At 40.6% G+C, this 22,493-nt stretch overlaps 1 protein-coding gene across 1 annotated transcript in view; it reads left to right on the forward strand.

Annotated features, from left to right (window-relative positions):
* Positions 1 to 22,493, forward strand: part of LOC146857316 (RH-like protein IC) — a 382,142-nt gene that overhangs the window by 58,446 nt on the left and 301,203 nt on the right. The window contains exon 2 of the mRNA XM_085647814.1: positions 3,247 to 3,433. Coding sequence (XP_085503940.1) covers positions 3,247 to 3,433 — 187 coding nt within the window. The remainder of the gene's footprint in view (positions 1 to 3,246; positions 3,434 to 22,493) is intronic.

Here is a 22,493-nt window from a genome sequence, read left to right on the forward strand (position 1 = left end):
TCGGAGCATACCAGTACTGCTTCAGTTAAGGCCACCAGTTTTCCGTACCAGATTTGGTTTGCTGTACTTTGTACTGCTCCCATGAATCAACATAAGGATACTAATTTGATTATTTGTTTCCAACTTCAAATTCCTTCACGTTTACAGAAAGTTTTAAAACTTTCAATTTTGCTTTCTTAGGAGCATGTACTTTATTAATCTACTAATATTATTAGTCTTTCTAAACAGTCACAAACCCCCTGAACAGCCATCGGAGGTGGGTGGGAGAGGATTGTTTTATTTAGTTTTTTTCTTTTTTCCGGCAGAGAGGTGCAGCACACTATAGGGCTTTATTCCAATCATAATGACAATTTGTGCAGTAATACCTCACTTTTTCCTTGCACACATTTTTCCAGGTAAAATCTAGTAGAATTTGTGTAAGAAAATATCGCACATATCGAGTACTGTAACTTGGAATGGTAGGAAAACTTGCAATTTTATCACATTACCCCCATTCAGAGGTAATACTGCCCTTGGTGCATGCTGCATCCATCATTATCAATATGTGCTGCTTTCTAAATTCTTCACTCTCCTCTACCACGGTCATCACTCATTGAGCCTTGTGTCGTCTCGGCCCCCCGAAAAAATGAAACAGTACCCCAGTACTACATAGCGAAGCTACTTAGGATCCATCATCAAACTTTTGGGAGGAAACAAACATCGAAGAAGCAAAGACATCCCGAGACTGAAATCCTAAACCTGAAAGGTCATCCTACCTGTTCACAGTCATTCCCCTGAGTTGCACATCCCCTGGGAACTCAGCAGAAATTAGATGCCATGAAGACCTTTCAACAAAAAAATAAAAACCTTCTTATTTGATTGCGCTCTGACTTGCCTGACACCCTGAAATAATCTACACTGCGTCTTGGTCTCTGCTTCACAAGTCTCTGACCTTATCTCCTCTGCTATCTTTCTGTACATGGCTTTCTACCACCATCCCTACTCTTCACCCTACTTTTGTCCTTCCTGTCTACCCCTCTACCTAAACCTCGTCAGCTTCCTTCGTCTCACCAACTCCATTTCCTCCTACCCCCTCTATTTATATGTTGCTACATGTTAATCCCTTACATTGTTTCTCTTCTGCACTTCTCCTACCGCTTCAGTGTAATTTGAGCCTATTAATTTCTGACTAGGTGACATTGTAAAGCGCATTGACACCCTCAGGTTAAGGGGCAAAAAGTAAAATTTAACATAAAGAAATAAATAACTAAAATATTTGCTAGGTGTGGTATTATTGCTAAATGTAATGATCCAATTGTAATGATGCCGGGTGTCTTCACAATTCAGCACATTTTAATATGCAATACAGTTGGAGACTAAGGGGGGGGGGGGCTGGCCTCGCTGTACAATGTGCTCCTTCATAAACATTTGCAACCCAATAGGTCTCGCATTTGTGAGAGTTTAAGCTATTGGCATTGTAAATGACAATGCCTTTTATTTATATGTTTTGATAATTAACGCACAAATAAGAGGCAGTGTCATTTACAATGCCAATAGCTCAAACTCTTGTAAATGCGAGACCTAATTAATTTAGAAGAAGCGGCCGCTATTGTCCCAGGCTGCTTGGAAAGTGAAAGCACGCATGGCGCAGCTGCAGGAAAGCTGCTGTAGGAGAAACTCAAATAAAGAAAATAGTACTTACAGACTAATAAGACATACTGTATAAAAACAGAAGTGAAAGTCCTCAGGGGAGGTTACAAATGTAGACAAGGCAGTACTAAGGAGGGACTAGCAAGTCTATTAGCGAATCAGAAGCCAGCAGTTATGAAGGCCAATGACAGAAGCCAATGACAAATATGGGCGGAGAGTGGGTGGGGCTTCAAGTCTATACCCGAATACAGCATGCCTTGCAGAGCAGCCAATGCGCTGCCCAGGCTCGACCTAAAAAGTGATGGTATATAAGAAAAGTGCATCATCTAAAACTTGTATATGTTGGCTTCTGCTTACACACCCACAGCTGGCTTATATCTGCTTAACCAAATACTAGTTTTGCTCCAAAGGCTGATGTATATTAAATGAACCCCCTTTTAATCAATTTGTATGGTACCAATAGGTGATTATTCCACTCTGTCTTTTTCATTTTGTACATGGGTTATGAAAGCGTAAACCACATCAATCAATGTTTGACATCTTATGATGAAAGTTATTTCATTCAAGGCTTTTTCAACTTTGTGCTACTCCAACGTGGATGGAGATAGTGACCTCAAAACTGGCTCTACCTCTGATTAATTGGAGTGCTTTTAGAAATCAAGAGTCACAGGATTCACAAATGAGCTTAAGATTTGGAGTTCGAGAGGCTTTTTGGAAAGTAGATTTGAGATGTTATTGCACATTGAGATATTTTTTGCTTCATGCGGAGATAGAGAAAACAGTAAAGGAATAGAATTTTATTTGGCAAGAATTTTGACATAAGATCATCCCAAAAGTGGCAAAGATGAATTATTTTTGCTTAAATATTTGAAAAGGACCTTTTCATTTAAATTCTCTTGTAAAATTACAAAAATGTGATCTTCAGTGAACTCACAACAGCACAAATTTGTTATTGAGTAGGTTTCCAAAAGCAAACTTTAAAAGATGCAAGCAATTGAAGTTTCTTTATTGACACACAATCTTAAACAAATTGCAAAAACACAATAACTTGGTGCTCCACCGGTCTACTGAGTTCGTTTTTTTGTGTGCTGAGTCCCCTACTCCATCAAGGTTGTGAGTTTTGTTAGTGTATTAAGATCAAATTCATATTCTAGGCAGGGGACTCAGTTGTAAATTAGGACTGATCCTAACTTAAGCTCCTTCCACAATGCAAAAGTCATCAGAATTTTTAGTCTACGTCTAATAAACGGAAAGTTGAATGTGAGTTGAAAAGAAATGTTGGCCTGTGGAGTACAGTACGTAGTGTGTACATGGCACTGGGTTATTTCCTCCTGCTGACAGTTTGCAAGATTACAAATCTGAAATTTTAAGGTTTTGACATGATTTTCTTGTTCAATCAAAAACTGTCTATTCGGGCAAAGACTTTTGATGTTTAACAGGCGTTTTGATCATTGCATGTGTGGGACTTTGAAAGGCTGTACACCCTTATCTCTTACACATTTTTTGTTGTTAATGTAATAAAATTAAACAAAACCAGAAGTGTTGTTTTGCTTGTTATTATAAACCATGAATACAACTGATGTAAGGTATGTTATTATCCTCTGTCCTTAACTACAGCATTTCAAGACATCAACGTTATGATATTCCTTGGCTTTGGCTTCCTGTTTGCCTTTTTAAGACGATACGGATTTAGTGGCATTGCGTTTAATCTCCTCATCGCCGCAGTTGGCGTTCAGTGGGCTGTAATCATGGAGGGTTTAATGTTCAGATTCCAGAACGGGATAATGTCGATAAACCTCATGAGGTAAGTTACCCTGTAAATATATTTGGTGGAAAGATTTAGATTTGACAACATATTAAAGATTTAGTACAGATCTGAAGCCATAGTCACCAGTCAGATGGGAGACTTCCATGAAAATTCAAGGGGTCTCCAGGCAGGACTTAACCCTGGCTATTTAGAGAACTGCAATGAAAACATTGAGCTAAATTGAGGCCTAAAAATTGACATTATCCACAGACTTTAATTCCTATACGATGGGCGCCAAATGTAGGTACACAGTGTCAGAATTTTCAGAATAATAGCTTACTATGTAATTTAATGCCATTTAGATTCATACTATGTACATTTACTGGTTATGGCTATCCTGGTCTTGGAATTTGGACCACTTTGGACACTCCTGTCATAAGAGATATGTTTGTCAAAGAATGAGGAGCATGATTTATAGCTGCATGCCAATGGTAGTCGCTTCATGGATGAAGCAAGCCTGGTTTATCTGACAACTGTGTTCTCACGGTCATTGCTTATTTATTTAATCTGTTATGTGTCAATAAAAATATATACTTTCAAAATATTTAGTATTGCTAAAAATAAACGTTTCTCAGACTACATAAGCCTGATTGTATAAGTAGGACGAATGCCATTTGGGCTCATTCTCTGCTGAAATATCCATGCCCTCAGCCCATTTATTGAATTTTAGTAGATTTTGGGAGGTGAAATGAAACTGCTCTGGGACTCTGCAATGGCTCATGTTATAAGAGAAAACTTGCGCTATTTCTATGCTTTCCTATTTGCTTGGAAAGAGATAGGGTTCAGTCAAATTTAACACCCAAAAGGTTTCTTGCTTTTTTGTACTAGGGACGGTCTTTGTAAGATCGAGGTCCAGTGTTGGGTCCTGAGTTACGTTTTATTATGTAGGATATGTTAGCAAAGTAACACATCACAATTATTTTTTGATCCATATAACGCTGTCCATAGTGAAAAAAAGAATTACAAAAATGCCCAAATGTAATCATTTATTGAGTTATTGTTGCCGTTTCATAGTCCTGGGGCAGAACATAAGGGCATGAGAATACCAGCCAGGTATGCATTAATAATTAGCTCGTAGAAGGTATGTAACCAATGGAAGCTTGCAGTCCCCACATAAAGACCTGTATCTAATTTCCTTATTACATTATTAATGTGACTTCACAACTCGCCTGTAGTAAGATGATGACGGCATTGCACTACAGTAAACATTTCTTTGTCTTGAGTCCTGAAGTCACCATGCTTACTACTAGAGTAGTTATGTATAAATGGGGTAACCCGGTAGACCACTGGACTCGGGTATAGATAGGTGCACAAAAGATTGTCACAGTGGAAACAAATTTAAAGAAGTACAAGAACATACATTTGTTAGTGATTCGAACAAATTTAACGACACCACCTATTTCCTGCATGTATGACCATCATTTAATTGATTATCCAAGTTTTCAGTCAAAAGGAAGATCAGCAATTTAAATCAAGGCCAAAAACATCACAATGTCAACATTTTTAAATATATATAGGTGTAAGGTACGTGATAGGTGCAAGATTTTGGGATTAGTGCAGGGCGTTGTGAGGGAGGGAGGTTGCGAAAATTTAGGAACATCCACAATTTGTTGAAGAGCCTAACCTACCAATTCAATGGCCACAAAACTTAAATCAGACAACACAAAATAAGACAGCAGTTGTACATTCACTGACAATCTCCTGTGTTGATTGAAGACAGAAGTAAGTCGACGTTTCGACCCCTGTTAGAACCAGCAAATTGGTTTGCTTGGAGTTGGGGTCTTCATCAGGACCAAGGGAAAGGGCTTACACCAGCATCAGCAGCATGCATCAAGCTGGAAAATTGGGAAGGGGCCAATCAGTGCTCCCAAGGTGTAGTATTCCAACTCTCGATAAGTGAGTCAAGGGAAGGCTGAATAAATCAGCACAAGCAAGGATCCATTAGTGTCCAAAGCTCAAAGGCCGCGTAAGTCAGTCTGGTTAGCTGTCAGACTGACTTACGCGGCCTTTGAGCTTTGGACACTAATGGATCCTTGCTTGTGCTGATTTATTCAGCCTTCCCTTGACTCACTTATCGAGAGTTGGAATACTACACCTTGGGAGCACTGATTGGCCCCTTCCCAATTTTCCAGCTTGATGCATGCTGCTGATGCTGGTGTAAGCCCTTTCCCTTGGTCCTGATGAAGACCCCAACTCCAAGCAAACCAATTTGCTGGTTCTAACAGGGGTCGAAACGTCGACTTACTTCTGTCTTCAATCAACACAGGAGATTGTCAGTGAATGTACAACTGCTGTCTTATTTTGTGTTGTCTGATTTAAGTTTTGTGGCCATTGAATTGGCAGGTTAGGCTCTTCAACAAATTGTGGATGTTCCTAAATTTTCGCAACCTCCCTCCCTCACAACGCCCTGCACTAATCCCAAAATCTTGCACCTATCACGTACCTTACACCTATATATATTTAAAATGTTGACATTGTGATGTTTTTGGCCTTGATTTAAATTGCTGATCTTCCTTTTGACTGAAAACTTGGATAATCAATTAAATGATGGTCATACATGCAGGAAATAGGTGGTGTCGTTAAATTTGTTCGAATCACTAACAAATGTATGTTCTTGTACTTCTTTAAATTTGTTTCCACTGTGACAATCTTTTGTGTACCTACTACTAGAGTAGGCAGACAGGCTGAGGAATAGTGTGATGAAAGCCAACTGCAACAGCCGCTTGAACAATTAAAAGGAAGATTAGCTTTTCAACTCCCATTCTTTTTTACTCCCCCCCCCTAAACATCGATATATAGTATATGCTTATTGCACCCTTAAAATCCCAGCCGGATATCAATTTATCTGCATGCTACTACTGATTCTGTCATTAAAACTTCTTTGGTGTTGACTTATATAAAAACAACTACTATGGCCCTGAGTGCGTTTCGGTGGAGAATAGATTGCAATTACGGCACTCAGTAAATACAATTAGCCAGTGTTAGGTGTTAACTAGCTGTGGTAAATGCTACCCATTCTAAGTGAGTTCTACAGGTCGTAATGAGGGATAACATGCAGTCTCTGTGTTTTGTGCACATTTCACACATTCTCCAACCATTTCCAGCCAGATGATTTACTCAGGTTTTACCACACAAAATGTGTGTGGGGGAGATTGTGGATATGGAGTAATTACCAGCAGTGGTAATTACCCATTGCTTTAATTAATCCACATTTGGAGTCCCGTTTTGTAGGCAAGCTCCTACATGCTTGCCACAAGATTTGAGCTATATTATAAAATACATATTCTACATATCTCGCAGATTCCCAAACTCGCTCATGTTCTTTGGTCGTGCATGGCATGCGGTTGGGCACCCTTACCCCCACAGAGCACAGTCTTTGGCCATGTGCTGCGCTGGGTTGGCCCCAGGCTGACTATGTGATGTAACAATATGAAGGGTGGCATTTTAAGTAAGGCAGACCTCCTGACTTTGTCAAAGTGTCAGAATGCTAATATTTAAAAAAGCGGGCCTATTGGGTTTATCAAGGGATCAGTACATTAACATATATAAAGTAAATCTATTGTTTTTGTCAAAAAGTCACCAATAACTGCAATCAAGTGTATATTTTATAAATTCACAAATTGCAATGTATAGTAAAAGTGATTATAACAAAATATTTTCAATAAGCCTTTTTTCCCCCCAAAACATCAACTTGTCTTTGAGTCTTAAAAAACATTTTCAGCCACAAAATGCAACCATAGAACCAACAACAAGTGGTCCCTGCACTCCAGCTGAAGAGCATACAGCTTCAGCTCAGAGTAGTTTCGAATATGGTAAGCTCTTATGGTGTCATGGATTCAATGACACAGGAGACTTACTGTCTTTTTTTTTACTGTTGTTGGGGGGCTGCTGCGTCAACTCTCTGCCCACGCTATATGTATATATATATGTATATATATATATATATATATATATGTATATATATATATATATATTACCTACTGGCGGTCGCCAGTAGGTAGTTATAGTTAGGACCCTGTTTCCATAGCAAATCCGCAACATTCTATTTGGAATAACTTTGGCGCCGGTCGACGAATCCTCGTGAAATTTTCAAAACTAATGGGGCGCTCCGCTCCGCTCCTACCCTGAAAGTCTCGGGGGGATTCGTCAAGCGGGGGCTGAGAAAAAAGGGGGGTCCCAAAACGCATTTTCCCCATGCATTTTTCCCTAGGACCTTTAGACACAGCTACAGCCCGAACGGCTGAACAGAATGACTTGTAATTTGGCAGAGAGGTAGTCCTCAGGTCAAGGAAGTGCCTTTTGTAGGTCTGGTGTAAATCTGTTCAGTAGTTCCTGAGAAAATAGCATTTAAATCAATATATATATCTATAGGCGCGCACCGTGCGCGTACGGTAAAATGTACCGTACGCGCACGCTGCCGTGCGCGAGCGCGATTCTGATTGGTTATTAGATCTTAGTAAACATTCGAATCGGTCGAAACCAGGAAGTGTCGGCCACCATTTTGTCTCTCGCAGTCTGAGGGGGTGAAAAACAAAGGTGGAGAACGTGAAAAGGGGCCAGGGTGGACAGTTCCTGACCCCCTAGCCTTGGCCAGGGGGTCCCAGAAGAACCCCCAAGGGCCAAAATTTCTTTTAATTTTTTTCGAAAAATCGCGGGGTACGCGTAATGTGCGCGTACGGTAGAAACGGAAAAATTCGGTGAACTGCGTAACGTGGGCGCTCGGTGCGCGAAGCTCACCGAGCGCCCACAGCGCGCGCACGGTGCGCGAATTTCACCGTGCGCGTACGGTACGCGCACGGTGAAAAACCTTAAATAAATAAATACAGAACTTAGCATTTAAAAAACGTACAAATTCACTGAAAAAACCATAGGTTTCACACACGTTATAGTTAGGAATTAGCATTTAAAAAACCTTGCAAATTCACTAAAAAACCATAGGTTTCACACATGTTATAGTTAGCTGGACATTTCACTCGTGAAAAACCATTGAAATTCCCCCGTTATAGTTAGTGCAGGCAACTATAACTCACGCGACCGCAATCCTCTGCTGATGACGTCAGATATTACATCTCTGTATTTAGACACCTATTTACCCATGTCTTCTTCCAATAATTTTTAGCTATACATATATTACAAATATTATTTTTTCAGAAAGACACATATGTCATCAGTGATGTAATATCTGACGTCATCAGCAGAGGATTGCGGTCGCGTGAGTTATAGTTGCCTGCACTAACTATAACGGGGGAATTTCAATGGTTTTTCACGAGTGAAATGTCCAGCTAACTATAACATGTGTGAAACCTATGGTTTTTTAAGTGAATTTGCAAGGTTTTTTAAATGCTAATTCCTAACTATAACGTGTGTGAAACCTATGGTTTTTTCAATGAATATATATATATATATATATATATATTCACTGAAAAAACCATAGGTTTCACACAAGTTATAGTTAGCTGTACATTTCACTCGTAAAAAAACAATGAAATTCCACGTTATAGTTAGTGCAGGCAACTATAACTCACGCGACCGCAATCCTCTGCTGATGCTAATACTGTATTTAGACACTTATTTACCCATGTCTTCTTCCATTAAATTTTAGCTATACATATATTACAAATATTTTTTTTTCATAAAGACACATATGTCATTAGCAGAGGATTGCGGTCGCGTGAGTTATAGTTGCCTGCACTAACTATAACGTGGAATTTCATTGGTTTTTTACGAGTGAAATGTACAGCTAACTATAACTTGTGTGAAACCTATGGTTTTTTCAGTGAATTTGCAAGGTTTTTTAAATGCTAATTCCTAACTATAACGTGTGTGAAACCTATGGTTTTTTCAGTGAATTTGTACGTTTTTTTAAATGCTAAGTTACTTTACGCCGTTCGTGCCGTGCGCGCCCACTTCACGCAGTTCGTTCCGTGTGCGCACGGTGCGCTTCGCAAAAAAAAAAAGTCCTATGGAAAAATGCATGGGGAAAACGCGTTCTGGGACCCCCCATTTTTCTCAGCCCCCGCTTGACGAATCCCCCCGAGACTTTCAGGGAAGGAGCGGAGTGGAGCGCCCCACCTATCTTGAAAATTTCACGAGGATTCGTCAACCGGCGCCAAAGTTATTCCAAATAGAATGTTGCGGATTTCCTATGGAAACACGGTCCTAACTATAACTATCTACTGGCGACCGCCAGTAGATAATATATATATATATATATATATCTACCTAGCATGCGGTGAGAGTGCATACTGGGACTTGCAGTTTACTACTGGGATTGCAGATCTGTGTGTGACTTTTAACTGGCCTATCAGGAGAGCCACCAATGGCGGAACGACTGGAGGAATTTAAATGGAACTGTGGTTGATCGAGGGAGGAGCTGGCATTTGAGCCCCCCCCCCATCAAATGTAATATTTTTGCCCCCACAATGAGGCCCCCCGGGGGCTAATTATTAAAGAAGCGCGGGAGCCCGAGCTTAGTTTTTTTAGTTTTTTTATGGCAGGATCCGCGCACCCTACGCGCATTTTGCAGTTTAAAAAACAAAAAAAACAAATTGGGACCCCCTAAGCAGGTATAGAGGGTCAGGGTATTTCTACCCTGCCCCCTTTATATGTTTGGCACACTTGATCCACTGATTTCTTGAGCCTCGCTTCTACCGAGGCACAAAATGGCTGCCAACACTTCCTGGTTTGGAGTGTTGACAGCCAGTTGACAGCCAATTAGCATGCAGCTCGTGATCGGGAGGGTGCGCGCTGGGTGCACATAGGGTGCGCGGATCCTCCGAGGCCATAGATATATATGTGATTTTACTTTTGATTTTCTCAGCAACTATATAAATATATATATATATATATAGATATATAGATATATAGATATATATATATATATATATATTCACTTAAAAAACCATAGGTTTCACACAGGTTATAGTTAGGTGGACATTTCACTCGTAAAAAACCAATGAAATTCCCCCATTATAGTTAGTTCAGATAACTATAACTCGCATGCCCGCAATCCACTGCTCATGATGTCACATATTACATCACTCATGACATGGTCAGTGGCATCACTCATCACATCACTGATGACATCATCCTTGTGATAGAGTGGCGGTCGCGTGAGTTATAGTTATCTGAACTAACTATAACGGGGGAATTTCATTGGTTTTTTACGAGTGAAATGTCCACCTAACTATAACCTGTGTGAAACCTATGGTTTTTTAAGTGAATTTGCAAGGTTTTTTAAATGCTAATTCCTAACTATAACGTGTGTGAAACCTATTGTTTTTTAAGTGAATTTGTACGTTTTTTTAAATGCTAAGTTATGTATTTATTAATATATATATTTTTTTAAAGGTTTTTCACCGTGCGCGCACCGTGCGCGCATGGTGCACTTTGTGCACCGTGCGCGCGCTTTGGGCTCACGGTGCGCTTTGCGCACCGTGCACGTGGGTTGGGCTTACGGTGCAGTGCGCACCGTGCACCGTGCGTGCACCGTGCGCGCACCCCGCGATTTTTATAAAAAAAAATAAAATGTTTATTTCACCCATGGGGGTCCTACTGTGATCCCTTGACAAAGGCTAGGGGGTCAGGAACTCTCTTCCCTGCCCCCTTTTCACGTTTTCCACCTTTTTTCCCCCTTTCCTTTTCAGTGCGAGAGACAAAATGGCGGCCGACACTTCCTTATTTCGACCGATTCGAATGTTGACTGACATCTAACAACCAATCAGAATTTCGCTCGCGCACGGCACCGTGCGCGCACGGTGCGCGCGTATAGATATTTATATGCTTTTAAATGCTATTTTCTGAGGAAATACTGAACAGATTGACACCAGACCTGCAAAAGGCACTTCCCTGACCTGAGGACTACCTCTCTGCCAAATTTCAAGTAATTCTGTTCAGCCGTTCGGGCTGTACCTTCGAATAAAGGTCCTATGGAAAAATGCATGGGGAAAATGCGTTTTGGGACCCCCCCTTTTTTCTCGGCCCCCGCTTGACACATCACCCCGAGACTTTCAGGGTAGGAGCTGAGCAGAGCGCCCCATTAGTTTTGAAAATTTCGCGAAGATTCGTCAACCGGCGCCAAAGTTATTCAAAATAGAATTTTGAGATTTCCTATGGAAACACGGTCCTAACTATAACTATCTACTGGCGACCGCCAGTAGATAATATATATTACCTACTGGCGGTCGCCAGTAGGTAGTTATAGTTAGGACCCCTTTTCCAGAGGAAATCCGCAACATTCTATTTTGAATAACTTTGGCGCCGGTCGATGAATCCTCGCGAATTTCTCAAAATAGGTGGGGCGCTACGCTCCGCTCCTACCCTGAAAGTCTCGGGGGGATACGTCAAGCGGGGGCTGAGATAAAAGGGGGGTCCCAAAACGCGTTTTTCCCATGCATTTTTCCATAGGACCTTTAGAACGAGCTACAGCCCGAACGGCTGAACAGAATTACTAGAAATTTGGCAGAGAGGTAGTCCCTATGTCAAGGAAGTGCCTTTTGTAGGTTTGGTGTAAATCTGTTCAGTAGATTCTGAGAAAATAGCCTTTAAATCAATATATATATCTGAGCCCGCTTACGGTACGCTTACCGTACGCTTACCGTAAGCGTACGGTGGCGTGCGCGAGCGCGATTCTGATTGGCTGTTAGATCTTAGTAAACATTCGAATCGGCCGAAACCAGGAAGCGGCGGCCGCCATTTTGTGTGTTTCACTCAGAAAAAAAAGAGTGAAAACAAGAAAAGGGGGCAATGAGGAGAGTTACAGACCCCCTTACATTGGTGAGGGGGTCAAAGAAGGACTGTAAAGTACAAAGAAAACATTTATTGATTTTTTAAAAAAATCACGGGGTACGCGTACGGTAAGGTTACGGTAAGCGTACGGTAGAAAAAAAATAAAAAAATAAATGAAATTCAGATTTAAGTGTTTAGATATTAGGGGGCTCTAAAAAGAGCCGTTGTGTTTATGAAATGATTTTTTAGTGGTACCTATAAGTAAGTACCGATGCAGAGTCTAAGGTTCAAGAGGAAGACTCTGTTCCCTTTATCATTGAAGTGCACACCATCTCCTCTATAAATGTCTTGCATGTCAAAACGCAAGTTGTTGTGGTAAATGGCACCCATACCATAGTCATGGAGGAAAGCAGAAACAGATTTGTTGACGTGCTTTCTTGCTTTGTCAATCTGCGGACAGAAATGATTGGACCAGTTCCATTTTTGCCTTTGGCATATGTTGGAAAACACAAAGGCAGTTTTAGGGAAAAGTGAAAACAGTTGTGCAAAGGTCTCCTTCATAAGCATTTCCAGACCTACCCCAGTCAAAGTGCCTAGGTCATTGCCACCACAGTGCACTATTATGAGGTCAGGGTGTTGGATTTGCATGGAGGATTTCACCAATGGCATCAATTGGTGCCACTTTAACCCTCTCTGACCAATCCATTTAATGTCTACATTTGGCAAAGCAAGGTCTCTCACCATATCTGTTTTCTCTGCAAACTTTTCACTCCAGAAGACATAGCTGTGCCCTACAATCCACACTGTGAACATCTTCAAAGGAGAACTGGATGCACTCAGGAGGTGTCTTTCAGTAGAATGGCAATATGAAAAGAAAGACAGTTTGGAAATGGAGGCATACATATTTTTTTCAAAACAAAAAGAACTGATTGGCTGTTTCATACCATTCTAGAATAAAAACTAGGCTGTATGTGTAAACTAATAGAAGCATGTTTTGTATTGGTACAAAAAAATGTGTTACCAAAGAACAGTACTATGGATTTGCTGTTAGGTTTGAAAAGTCAAGCACTCTTGCTCTGTGGAATTGAAACATTGTGTGGCGAACTTCTGACCTAACTCCACACAGCAGTGTTCCATGAGCTGTTGCTATGGTAGCAGGCAGAAGTCAAGTTGGGGGAAGGGTACTAGGCAGAAGTCAAGTTGGGGGCAGGGTACTTTTGGAAAAGGGTTGGTTTTCAACCAATAGAAATGTGTGATTACATTTGAAAAAAAGGGGGAAGCACTGAGATTTGAAACTTACATGTATATGTGTGGAAAAATAGAGGGAAAGTTTGCCATTATCTGGTTCTGCTGAGAGGAGAGAGGTGAACACAACAGAGATCCTGGCTCTGATAATCTGCTGTTTGAGTGTCACATTTCTTTCACAACTAACTAATTTTAAAGGTGAGTTTAGAGTTTGAGAGGGGATGTATGTGGTAACTTAAGAAATGAATAATAGAAATGGAAATTCTTTTTGTTGTAGTTGCGTTTATCATTTTCTGTTTTGGGAGAAATTTAAATGTGAGGAACATGTAAAATAATATGGAGTATGTTTTCACAATAAATTAAGGTGTACTGGAAAAAAAAAGAATAGTTTAAGGGTTTGAGGTTGGACTCAGTAATGCAAATACATTCAGCATCACTAAGGCTGGTTGCCCTTGCTGGAGTGTAGGCAGCCACCCAGGTTACACATGGAGGTGGTCTGAAAAAGAAGTTTGGACATATGCATTTAAGAAAATCGAAAAAAGTGGTTTCATAATGTGTCAGTCTGTAAAAGTGATTTTCACTTGCCCAAAAAAAAAAGAGCAGTAAGTGTGCTTTCAAATTGGCAAAGAAATTTCGTTTTGGGACTAATGTGAAAACATGACTCTGTGTGCAGAGAGGAATTATAGGCAGAGATTTATTGCGTATTGCTCTGGTGATTTCACAGTTGCATTAGATGGAAAGGGGGAGCGATTTTTTGGGGGAAGAAGCAGACTCTTAGCACACACCCATGTGCTTGCCATGTATAATCATGCACAGTATTTACAAGCGAGTGGGGTTTTCAGGTTTCAGTCTGTAATGCAAATACATTCAGCATCACTAAGGCTGGTTGCCCTTGCTGGAGTGTAGGCAGCCACCCAGGTTACACATGGAGGTGGTCTGAAAAAGAAGTTTGGACATGTGCATTTAAGAAAATCGAAAAAAGTGGTTTCATAATGTGACAGTCTGTAAAAGTGATTTTCACTTGCCCCAAAAAAAAAGAGCAGTAAGTGTGCTTTCAAATTGGCAAAGAAATTTCGTTTTGGGACTAATGTGAAAACATGACTCTGTGTGCAGAGAGGAATTATAGGCAGAGATTTATTGCGTATTGCTCTGGTGATTTCACAGTTGCATTAGATGGAAAGGGGGAGCGATTTTTTGGGGGAAGAAGCAGACTCTTAGCACACACCCATGTGCTTGCCATGTATAATCATGCACAGTATTTACAAGCGAGTGGGGTTTTCAGGTTTCAGTCTGTAATGCAAATACATTCAGCATCACTAAGGCTGGTTGCCCTTGCTGGAGTGTAGGCAGCCACCCAGGTTACACATGGAGGTGGTCTGAAAAACAAGTTTGGACATGTGCATTTAAGAAAATCGAAAAAAGTGGTTTCATAATGTGACAGTCTGTAAAAGTGATTTTCACTTGCCCCCAAAAAAAAGAGCAGTAAGTGTGCTTTCAAATTGGCAAAGAAATTTCGTTTTGGGACTAATGTGAAAACATGACTCTGTGTGCAGAGAGGAATTATAGGCAGAGATTTATTGCGTATTGCTCTGGTGATTTCACAGTTGCATTAGATGGAAAGGGGGAGCGATTATTTGGGGGAAGAAGCAGACTCTTAGCACACACCCATGTGCTTGCCATGTATAATCATGCACAGTATTTACAAGCGAGTGGGGTTTTCAGGTTTCAGTCTGTAATGCAAATACATTCAGCATCACTAAGGCTGGTTGCCCTTGCTGGAGTGTAGGCAGCCACCCAGGTTACACATGGAGGTGGTCTGAAAAAGAAGTTTGGACATGTGCATTTAAGAAAATCAAAAAAGTGGTTTCATAATGTGTCAGTCTGTAAAAGTGATTTTCACTTGCCCAAAAAAAAAAGAGCAGTAAGTGTGCTTTCAAATTGGCAAAGAAATTTCGTTTTGGGACTAATGTGAAAACATGACTCTGTGTGCAGAGAGGAATTATAGGCAGAGATTTATTGCGTATTGCTCTGGTGATTTCACAGTTGCATTAGATGGAAAGGGGGAGCGATTTTTTGGGGGAAGAAGCAGACTCTTAGCACACACCCATGTGCTTGCCATGTATAATCATGCACAGTATTTACAAGCGAGTGGGGTTTTCAGGTTTCAGTCTGTAATGCAAATACATTCAGCATCACTAAGGCTGGTTGCCCTTGCTGGAGTGTAGGCAGCCACCCAGGTTACACATGGAGGTGGTCTGAAAAAGAAGTTTGGACATGTGCATTTAAGAAAATCAAAAAAGTGGTTTCATAATGTGTCAGTCTGTAAAAGTGATTTTCACTTGCCCAAAAAAAAAAGAGCAGTAAGTGTGCTTTCAAATTGGCAAAGAAATTTCGTTTTGGGACTAATGTGAAAACATGACTCTGTGTGCAGAGAGGAATTATAGGCAGAGATTTATTGCGTTTTGCTCTGGTGATTTCACAGTTGCATTAGATGGAAAGGGGGAGCGATTTTTTGGGGGAAGAAGCAGACTCTTAGCACACACCCATGTGCTTGCCATGTATAATCATGCACAGTATTTACAAGCGAGTGGGGTTTTCAGGTTTCAGTCTGTAATGCAAATACATTCAGCATCACTAAGGCAATATATTCTGAAAACAGCAAAAATAAGGCAAAAATATTTTTTGAAAAATATGTAAATATGTGTACTGTATAATAAAATGTTTTAAAAATATTAATACTTTTTTTTTTTCTTTTTTTTCAGATTGATATAGAAAAATTTCGAAAACTAGAACCATTTTTAAAGCTATTTTTTTAAAAAACAAATGAATAAATATTTTTTTGAGTGGGTATGGTAAGTCAATAATAATAATTGTAGTCTCTCAAGGACCTTGTAATGTGATAATTGATTTTTAGTGTTTTTAAAAAAAAAAAAAAAAAAGTACGCGCACCGTACGCGTACGGTAAAAAAAAAAAAAAAAAGTTTTAAAAAACATATGTAAAAAAAAGATGAAAGATAAGGTTGGCTCTTAAAAGAACCGTTGTGTTCATGCAGGGACAGAGGAAAGAAAGCATGGAAAAATTAGTCTCTGTGACAAGTGTGCTGATCTATTTTGTTGTTCACTAGGGAAACACTGGTCTCCCTATGACAAATTAGATCATGACAAGAGGCACATCGAATATCAACCCTCAGAAAACGAGGGTTAATTTCCAGAGGGCCAGCAGAAGGAGATGCTCCCCCCACAGATGAAGGGCTCACCTGACCTGCAGAAGAAGGAGTCAGCCCTGCAGATGATGGTCCAGGCTGAGCTGCTGTGGATGTACTTGCTTGTCTTTCTGAAGAGTTACCTCCAAAAAGATGACCATGTGTCCTTCTGTGTACATCCTGGAGGTGTCTCTTCATGGTGTGATTCCCAAAGGAATACTTCCTGTGAGGATTACCTCTAGAAAGTACACGCTGACACAGCCTGCAAGTTACTAAGGGTGCATTCACCTTTTGCTGGCCTTCAGGAAAAGTAAAATAATCCCATACATAAGAGGGCTTTTGTTTCCTCTATCTCTGCCTCAAGACAGTGCTGCTAGTGCTAGCCTCACTCTCAGAAGAGCTCTGCTGTTCTGCCATCGTATCCCAAAGACAAACCAGCTCCTTCTCCCAAGGGATCACAAGCAGAAATGAGGGGAATGGGTGTGGTGTAGGAGAGTTCTAGAACTGAAAGTAGTTTCAACCAATCAAAAGTTGTGTTTCATGATCACATGACCTACCGTACGCTTACGGTACGCTTACGGTACGCTTACGGCAAAAGTGCGCATGCGCGTAAAAAAGACACGCGCTTGCGCGCATGCGCATAACAGTCACTACCCGACACTTCCGCGTAACGTGCGCGTGTAGCGTACACGCGTACGCGTCCCACGCGGAGGACGCGCGGCTACGCAAATTGCGTAACTCTACGCAAACAGCGTAGATAAATTACGGACGTTGCGTAAACCGTACGCTTACCGTAAGCTTACGGTACGCGTACTAAAAAAAAATTTTAAAAAAAGGAAAAAATGTATTGCTAATAAATTTTACATGTTTATTTTATAAAATATATTAAAAAAAACATATTATAGAATTTTAAAAATTTAACCATAGTCTTTAAAAAAGGATAGAAAATTAAAATAAAAATATGTTTAAAAAAATAGAAGAAAAAAAACAAAATTAGCATTTAAAAAACCTTGCAAATTCACTGAAAAAACCATGGGTTTCACACACGTTATAGTTAGGACTTAGCATTTAAAAAACCTTAGAAATTCAGTGAAAAAACCATAGGTTTCACACACGTTATAGTTAGGAATTAGCATTTAAAAAACCTTAGAAATTCAGTGAAAAAAAACATAGGTTTCACACATGTTATAGTTAACTGGACATTTTACTCGTAAAAAACCATTGAAATTGCCCCGTTATAGTTAGTTCAGCTAACTATAACTCGCGCGCCCGCAATGCACTGCTGATGACGTCACATATTACATCACTCATGACATGGTCAGTGACATCACTCATGACATCACTGATGACATCTCAAATGACATCACTGATGACATCACTGATGACATCATCCTTGTGATAGAGTGGCAGACCTCCTCTTCCCCTAATATAACCTTTGATACACACAATCAAAAATAGAAATTAAAATTTTAAAAACAATGGACATACCAATACCAGTTACAACAACCTATACAGTAATTCTAAGATCCAAATACACATCCACTCATTCACCAACAGTCCTATACAGTCACTCATACATGTACTCACTCATCATATGTACTCATACACGTATACATCCTGTTACACAATGCCACTCATCCATAGAGGTACTCACACACATAGTTAGTCATGCTAATAAAGAATCAAACATACATTTACTTGCATATACAGTTATACACACACCACCACACTTACTTCTACGGAAACTTACATATACTTAGTCTTTTAAACAATCACTTATAGAAACACATACTTATTCATACAGGAACTCTTTCAATCTCTCACTCTCACATATACTCACATATATACACCAATAGTCACATATACTAGTTTAAAACATATGTAGTTACACATAAAGACACTATTGAGACAGTCATTCACTCACTAACACACCCATACATACACTCATCCACCCATACAGTCCTGCACACATGCTGTCTTCAACACATACAAACAATGAGTCACTCATTCATGCACCCATGCACTACGTAATACCCCTCACCGAACCAGACACTCACACTCATACTGATACTCAAAAAACCAACTAATAACCTATTTAGACACTCATGTAGCTACACACCAACCCATGCAGCCACTTATACACAAAGTGAGAGACTGATACAGATATTTACATATTTAAACATTACTCACTAAGCCATGTATTCACTAAGATACACTTAATCAGTCAGTAATACAATCAATTTTTCAAAAACAATTCATCCATTTAGACACTTATATACCCATTTATTCTTCCATCGACCTTGAGATATACATATATAAAACATATTTAATTTTCAGAAAAACACACATTCACTGGATGATGTCATCAGTGATGTCATCAGTGATGTCATTTGAGATGTCATCAGTGATGTCATGAGTGATGTCACTGACCATGTCATGAGTGATGTAATATGTGACGTCATCAGCAGTGCATTGCGGGCGCGCGAGTTATAGTTAGCTGAACTAACTATAACGGGGCAATTTCAATGGTTTTTTACGAGTAAAATGTCCAGTTAACTATAACATGTGTGAAACCTATGGTTTTTTTCACTGAATTTCTAAGGTTTTTTAAATGCTAATTCCTAACTATAACGTGTGTGAAACCTATGGTTTTTTCACTGAATTTCTAAGGTTTTTTAAATGCTAAGTCCTAACTATAACGTGTGTGAAACCCATGGTTTTTTCAGTGAATATACATATATATATTACTTACGGGCGGTCGCCAGTAGGTAGTTCTCGTTAGGACCTATTAGCCATATGAAATCCGCAACATTCTATTTGGAATAACTTTGGCGCCGGTTGACGAATCTTCGCAAAATTTTCAACACTCATGGCCCGCTCCGGTCCACTCCTATCCTGTTCGGGGTGATTCGTCAAGTGGGGGCCGAGAAAAAAGGGGGGTCCCAAAACGTGTTTTCCCCATGCAATTTTCCATAGGGACCTTTAGTCGCAGCTACAGCCCGAACTGCTGAACGGAATTACACCAAATTTGGCAGAAAGGTAGACCTTGGTTCAGAGTCGCTTAAATGGTGTAAATCCATTCAGTAGTTCCTGAGAAAATCAAAAGTAAAATCACATATATCTGGGCGGAGCCTAACCACACATCTCATCTTGAGATCTGATTGGCTGTCAGCACTTCATCCAAGAAGTGTTGGCAGCCATCTTGGGACCAATAAACATGATAGCACCCCATTAAAAAGCATTGCAGTTAATAGAAGGTTTTAAGACTTTAGTTACATTATAAATCATATGTTGATGGTACCATACTCATTTTAGGAATTGTGGTATGTTCTAAGGTGATTTTACCATGTGAAAAAGCCTTCTGCTGGGATATCACGAATCACGTTTGAGAGAAAACTATTTCTCATGCTTTTCCCACAGAGGTTTGGAAGGTGATCTATAAGCTAAACTGAGAGCATATTTTCTGTAAATTCACATTATCTTTCTCAGTCATGTGAGAATGAAGTCTGACATTCTCAGTAAAACATGCACATCCAACAAGGGCAGATACTGTCAGTTGATTCCTTTGTGTTCTACTGCAGCTTCCCAGAGTGTTCCAAAGAACAACTAGAGCGCTAACAGTCCTACTTATGATAAACGTATGGCACACCTGAAGCCATCTTGATTGGAATAAAGTGGTAACTCTTAAAACATTTAATTTAAAAAGGAACAAAATGAGGGGGTTCATTTTGCCATAGAAAGTATGATTAGTGCTGCAGAAAGAAAAATTAGGGCACATTTTGAGTGACTTCTCAAATCCTCTTCTATTTCTTAAACAAATTCTGCCATGCAGACTGAAACATGCACTTTCAATACCAGCAGCAGACTTCCCTGGTGAGCAGTAGCTTTACTACAGTGATCTAATGAGCAACTAGAGGGCTAACATTCTGAATTTATGACAAATATGTGACACATCTGAATGTCTTCTTGATGGAATCAAAGTAAAAAACTGAAAGTATTCCTACTAAGGAGACTGTAGTAAATGAGGAAATTAGGAAACTTCATAACAAATAAGTCTCCCAAGATGGCCACCAGAGACAAAAGATCCCAAATGTAGCACAAATATCACCCAGATGTAGCCCAAGTATAGCCCAATGACAGAATGTCCCAGAGTGTTCTAAAGAACAACTAGAGCGCTAAAAGTCTTACTTATGACAAAAGTATTGCACACCTGAAGCCATCTTGATTGGAATAAAGTGGTAACACTTAAAACATTTAATTTGCAAAGGAACAAAATGAGGGGATTCATTTTGCCATAGAAATTATGATTAGTGCTGGGGATGGAGGCAAGATGGCCGCTGTAACGTTGTGCTGAGAGGACGCATCCTTTCTCTCCCGCGCTGGACAATGAGTTATTGAGTAAAATGCTCTGTTATTCGTAAAAATCTACCCCTGATGGAGTGTGCACGATGGTGGCAGAAAGGTTTACCTAAAGCCCAGCACGTCAAGAGACAAGCGCTTTGGATCGGGCAGCTTTGGATCTATGTCAAAGAAGTGATTACGAGGTACTTAGCCGGGCATCCCATGGCTCCTAAGGTACACACTCGAGCTGCGAATCAAGAGAAAGGGAGCGAGAGGGGGAGCAAGACATCGGACCCTCCAGCAGCAGCAGCGAAGACAGGAATCGCTGTTAGCTCCAAAACAGACACTCTCACGGGCGCGATCAGGAAAGTATTCCCCCCACCTCTGATGGAGAAATCGAAGAAAGTAAGGAAAGGAGATATACGGAAGCCGAGCGTGGATACTAAAAGCAGGAATCAGGACACGGGAATGCGGCAACCTACTATGTCCGAGATGCTGTCTGCGAAGGTCCCCGAGACTTCAGAGCCACTAGATCCCCTCCATGAAACTGACGCTGTCACTTTGGACTTGAGAGACGTCCTCGAGGACGTAGCTGACGGCTCAGTGAGTCTGGTTGCTAGGCAACGAGCTGAGTTAGCGCCGAAAGTGCCGAGAGAGAAACAGAACTCTGTTGAACCACAGATACCGGTGGAAGTAGGTGGACTGAATACTGGAGGTGAGCAGCAGAATGAGCCTGAAGGCAGTGGTAAAGGGGAGTCCAGAGGGGGACTGGCTATCAGTAAAGGGAATTCGGGAGGCACGACTGCAGATATGCTGGGGGCTTTAATGCTTGTGGAAGAAGAGTTGAATGCATCCAAGAAAGTGATCGGCACCTGGGGCAGCAGGGACAGCCTTGCAAATCAGAAATTCTTGGGGGAATCAAACGCGGGCAAGAACCCCCTGGAGGGAGGGGATTGTACCTCTCTAGAAGGGGAGTTTTTTTCTGTAAATGAAGATTCGGGGTCAGCACCTTCATCGGAATCCAACACAGAGGAGGATGACCTGGATGATCAGGATGGTACTGAGTCAGACATTAGCACACCAGGGAAAGAATCCCCAACTAAGAAAAAATATGCAAAATTAAGGAGGCAGGAACCCAACGCATCCAGGCACTCAGAGAAACGGCTATTGTGGGATTATTCTGCGACCTCGCAAGTATACCAGGAGGAGGACAACTCCGGCAATATTACTGAGATTGCGGCAGCAGGCGGTACCCCTCCTCAGGGGGGTCCCTTTCATACTCTGTTTACTACTCTTAAACAGATGCAAAGCGAAGCAAGAGTTGAAATCCGCAGAGCGAGACAGGCATCAAAGAAAATCCAGTGTAGCTTAAAGAAGGTTAATAAGCTATACGATGAACTTGTGGATCGTGTAACAGAGGTTGAGGAGCGTACCGGCAAACTTGAGGATGATGTTGGGAGATGGCATTCATTCAAGACAGAGCAAGAAAAAATGGCGGAGGATATGCGCTGGAAGATGGAGGATTTTGAAAATAGACAGAG

Source organism: Triturus cristatus, chromosome 3_2 (genome assembly GCF_964204655.1).
Source record: "Triturus cristatus chromosome 3_2, aTriCri1.1, whole genome shotgun sequence".
NCBI lineage: Eukaryota > Metazoa > Chordata > Amphibia > Caudata > Salamandridae > Triturus > Triturus cristatus.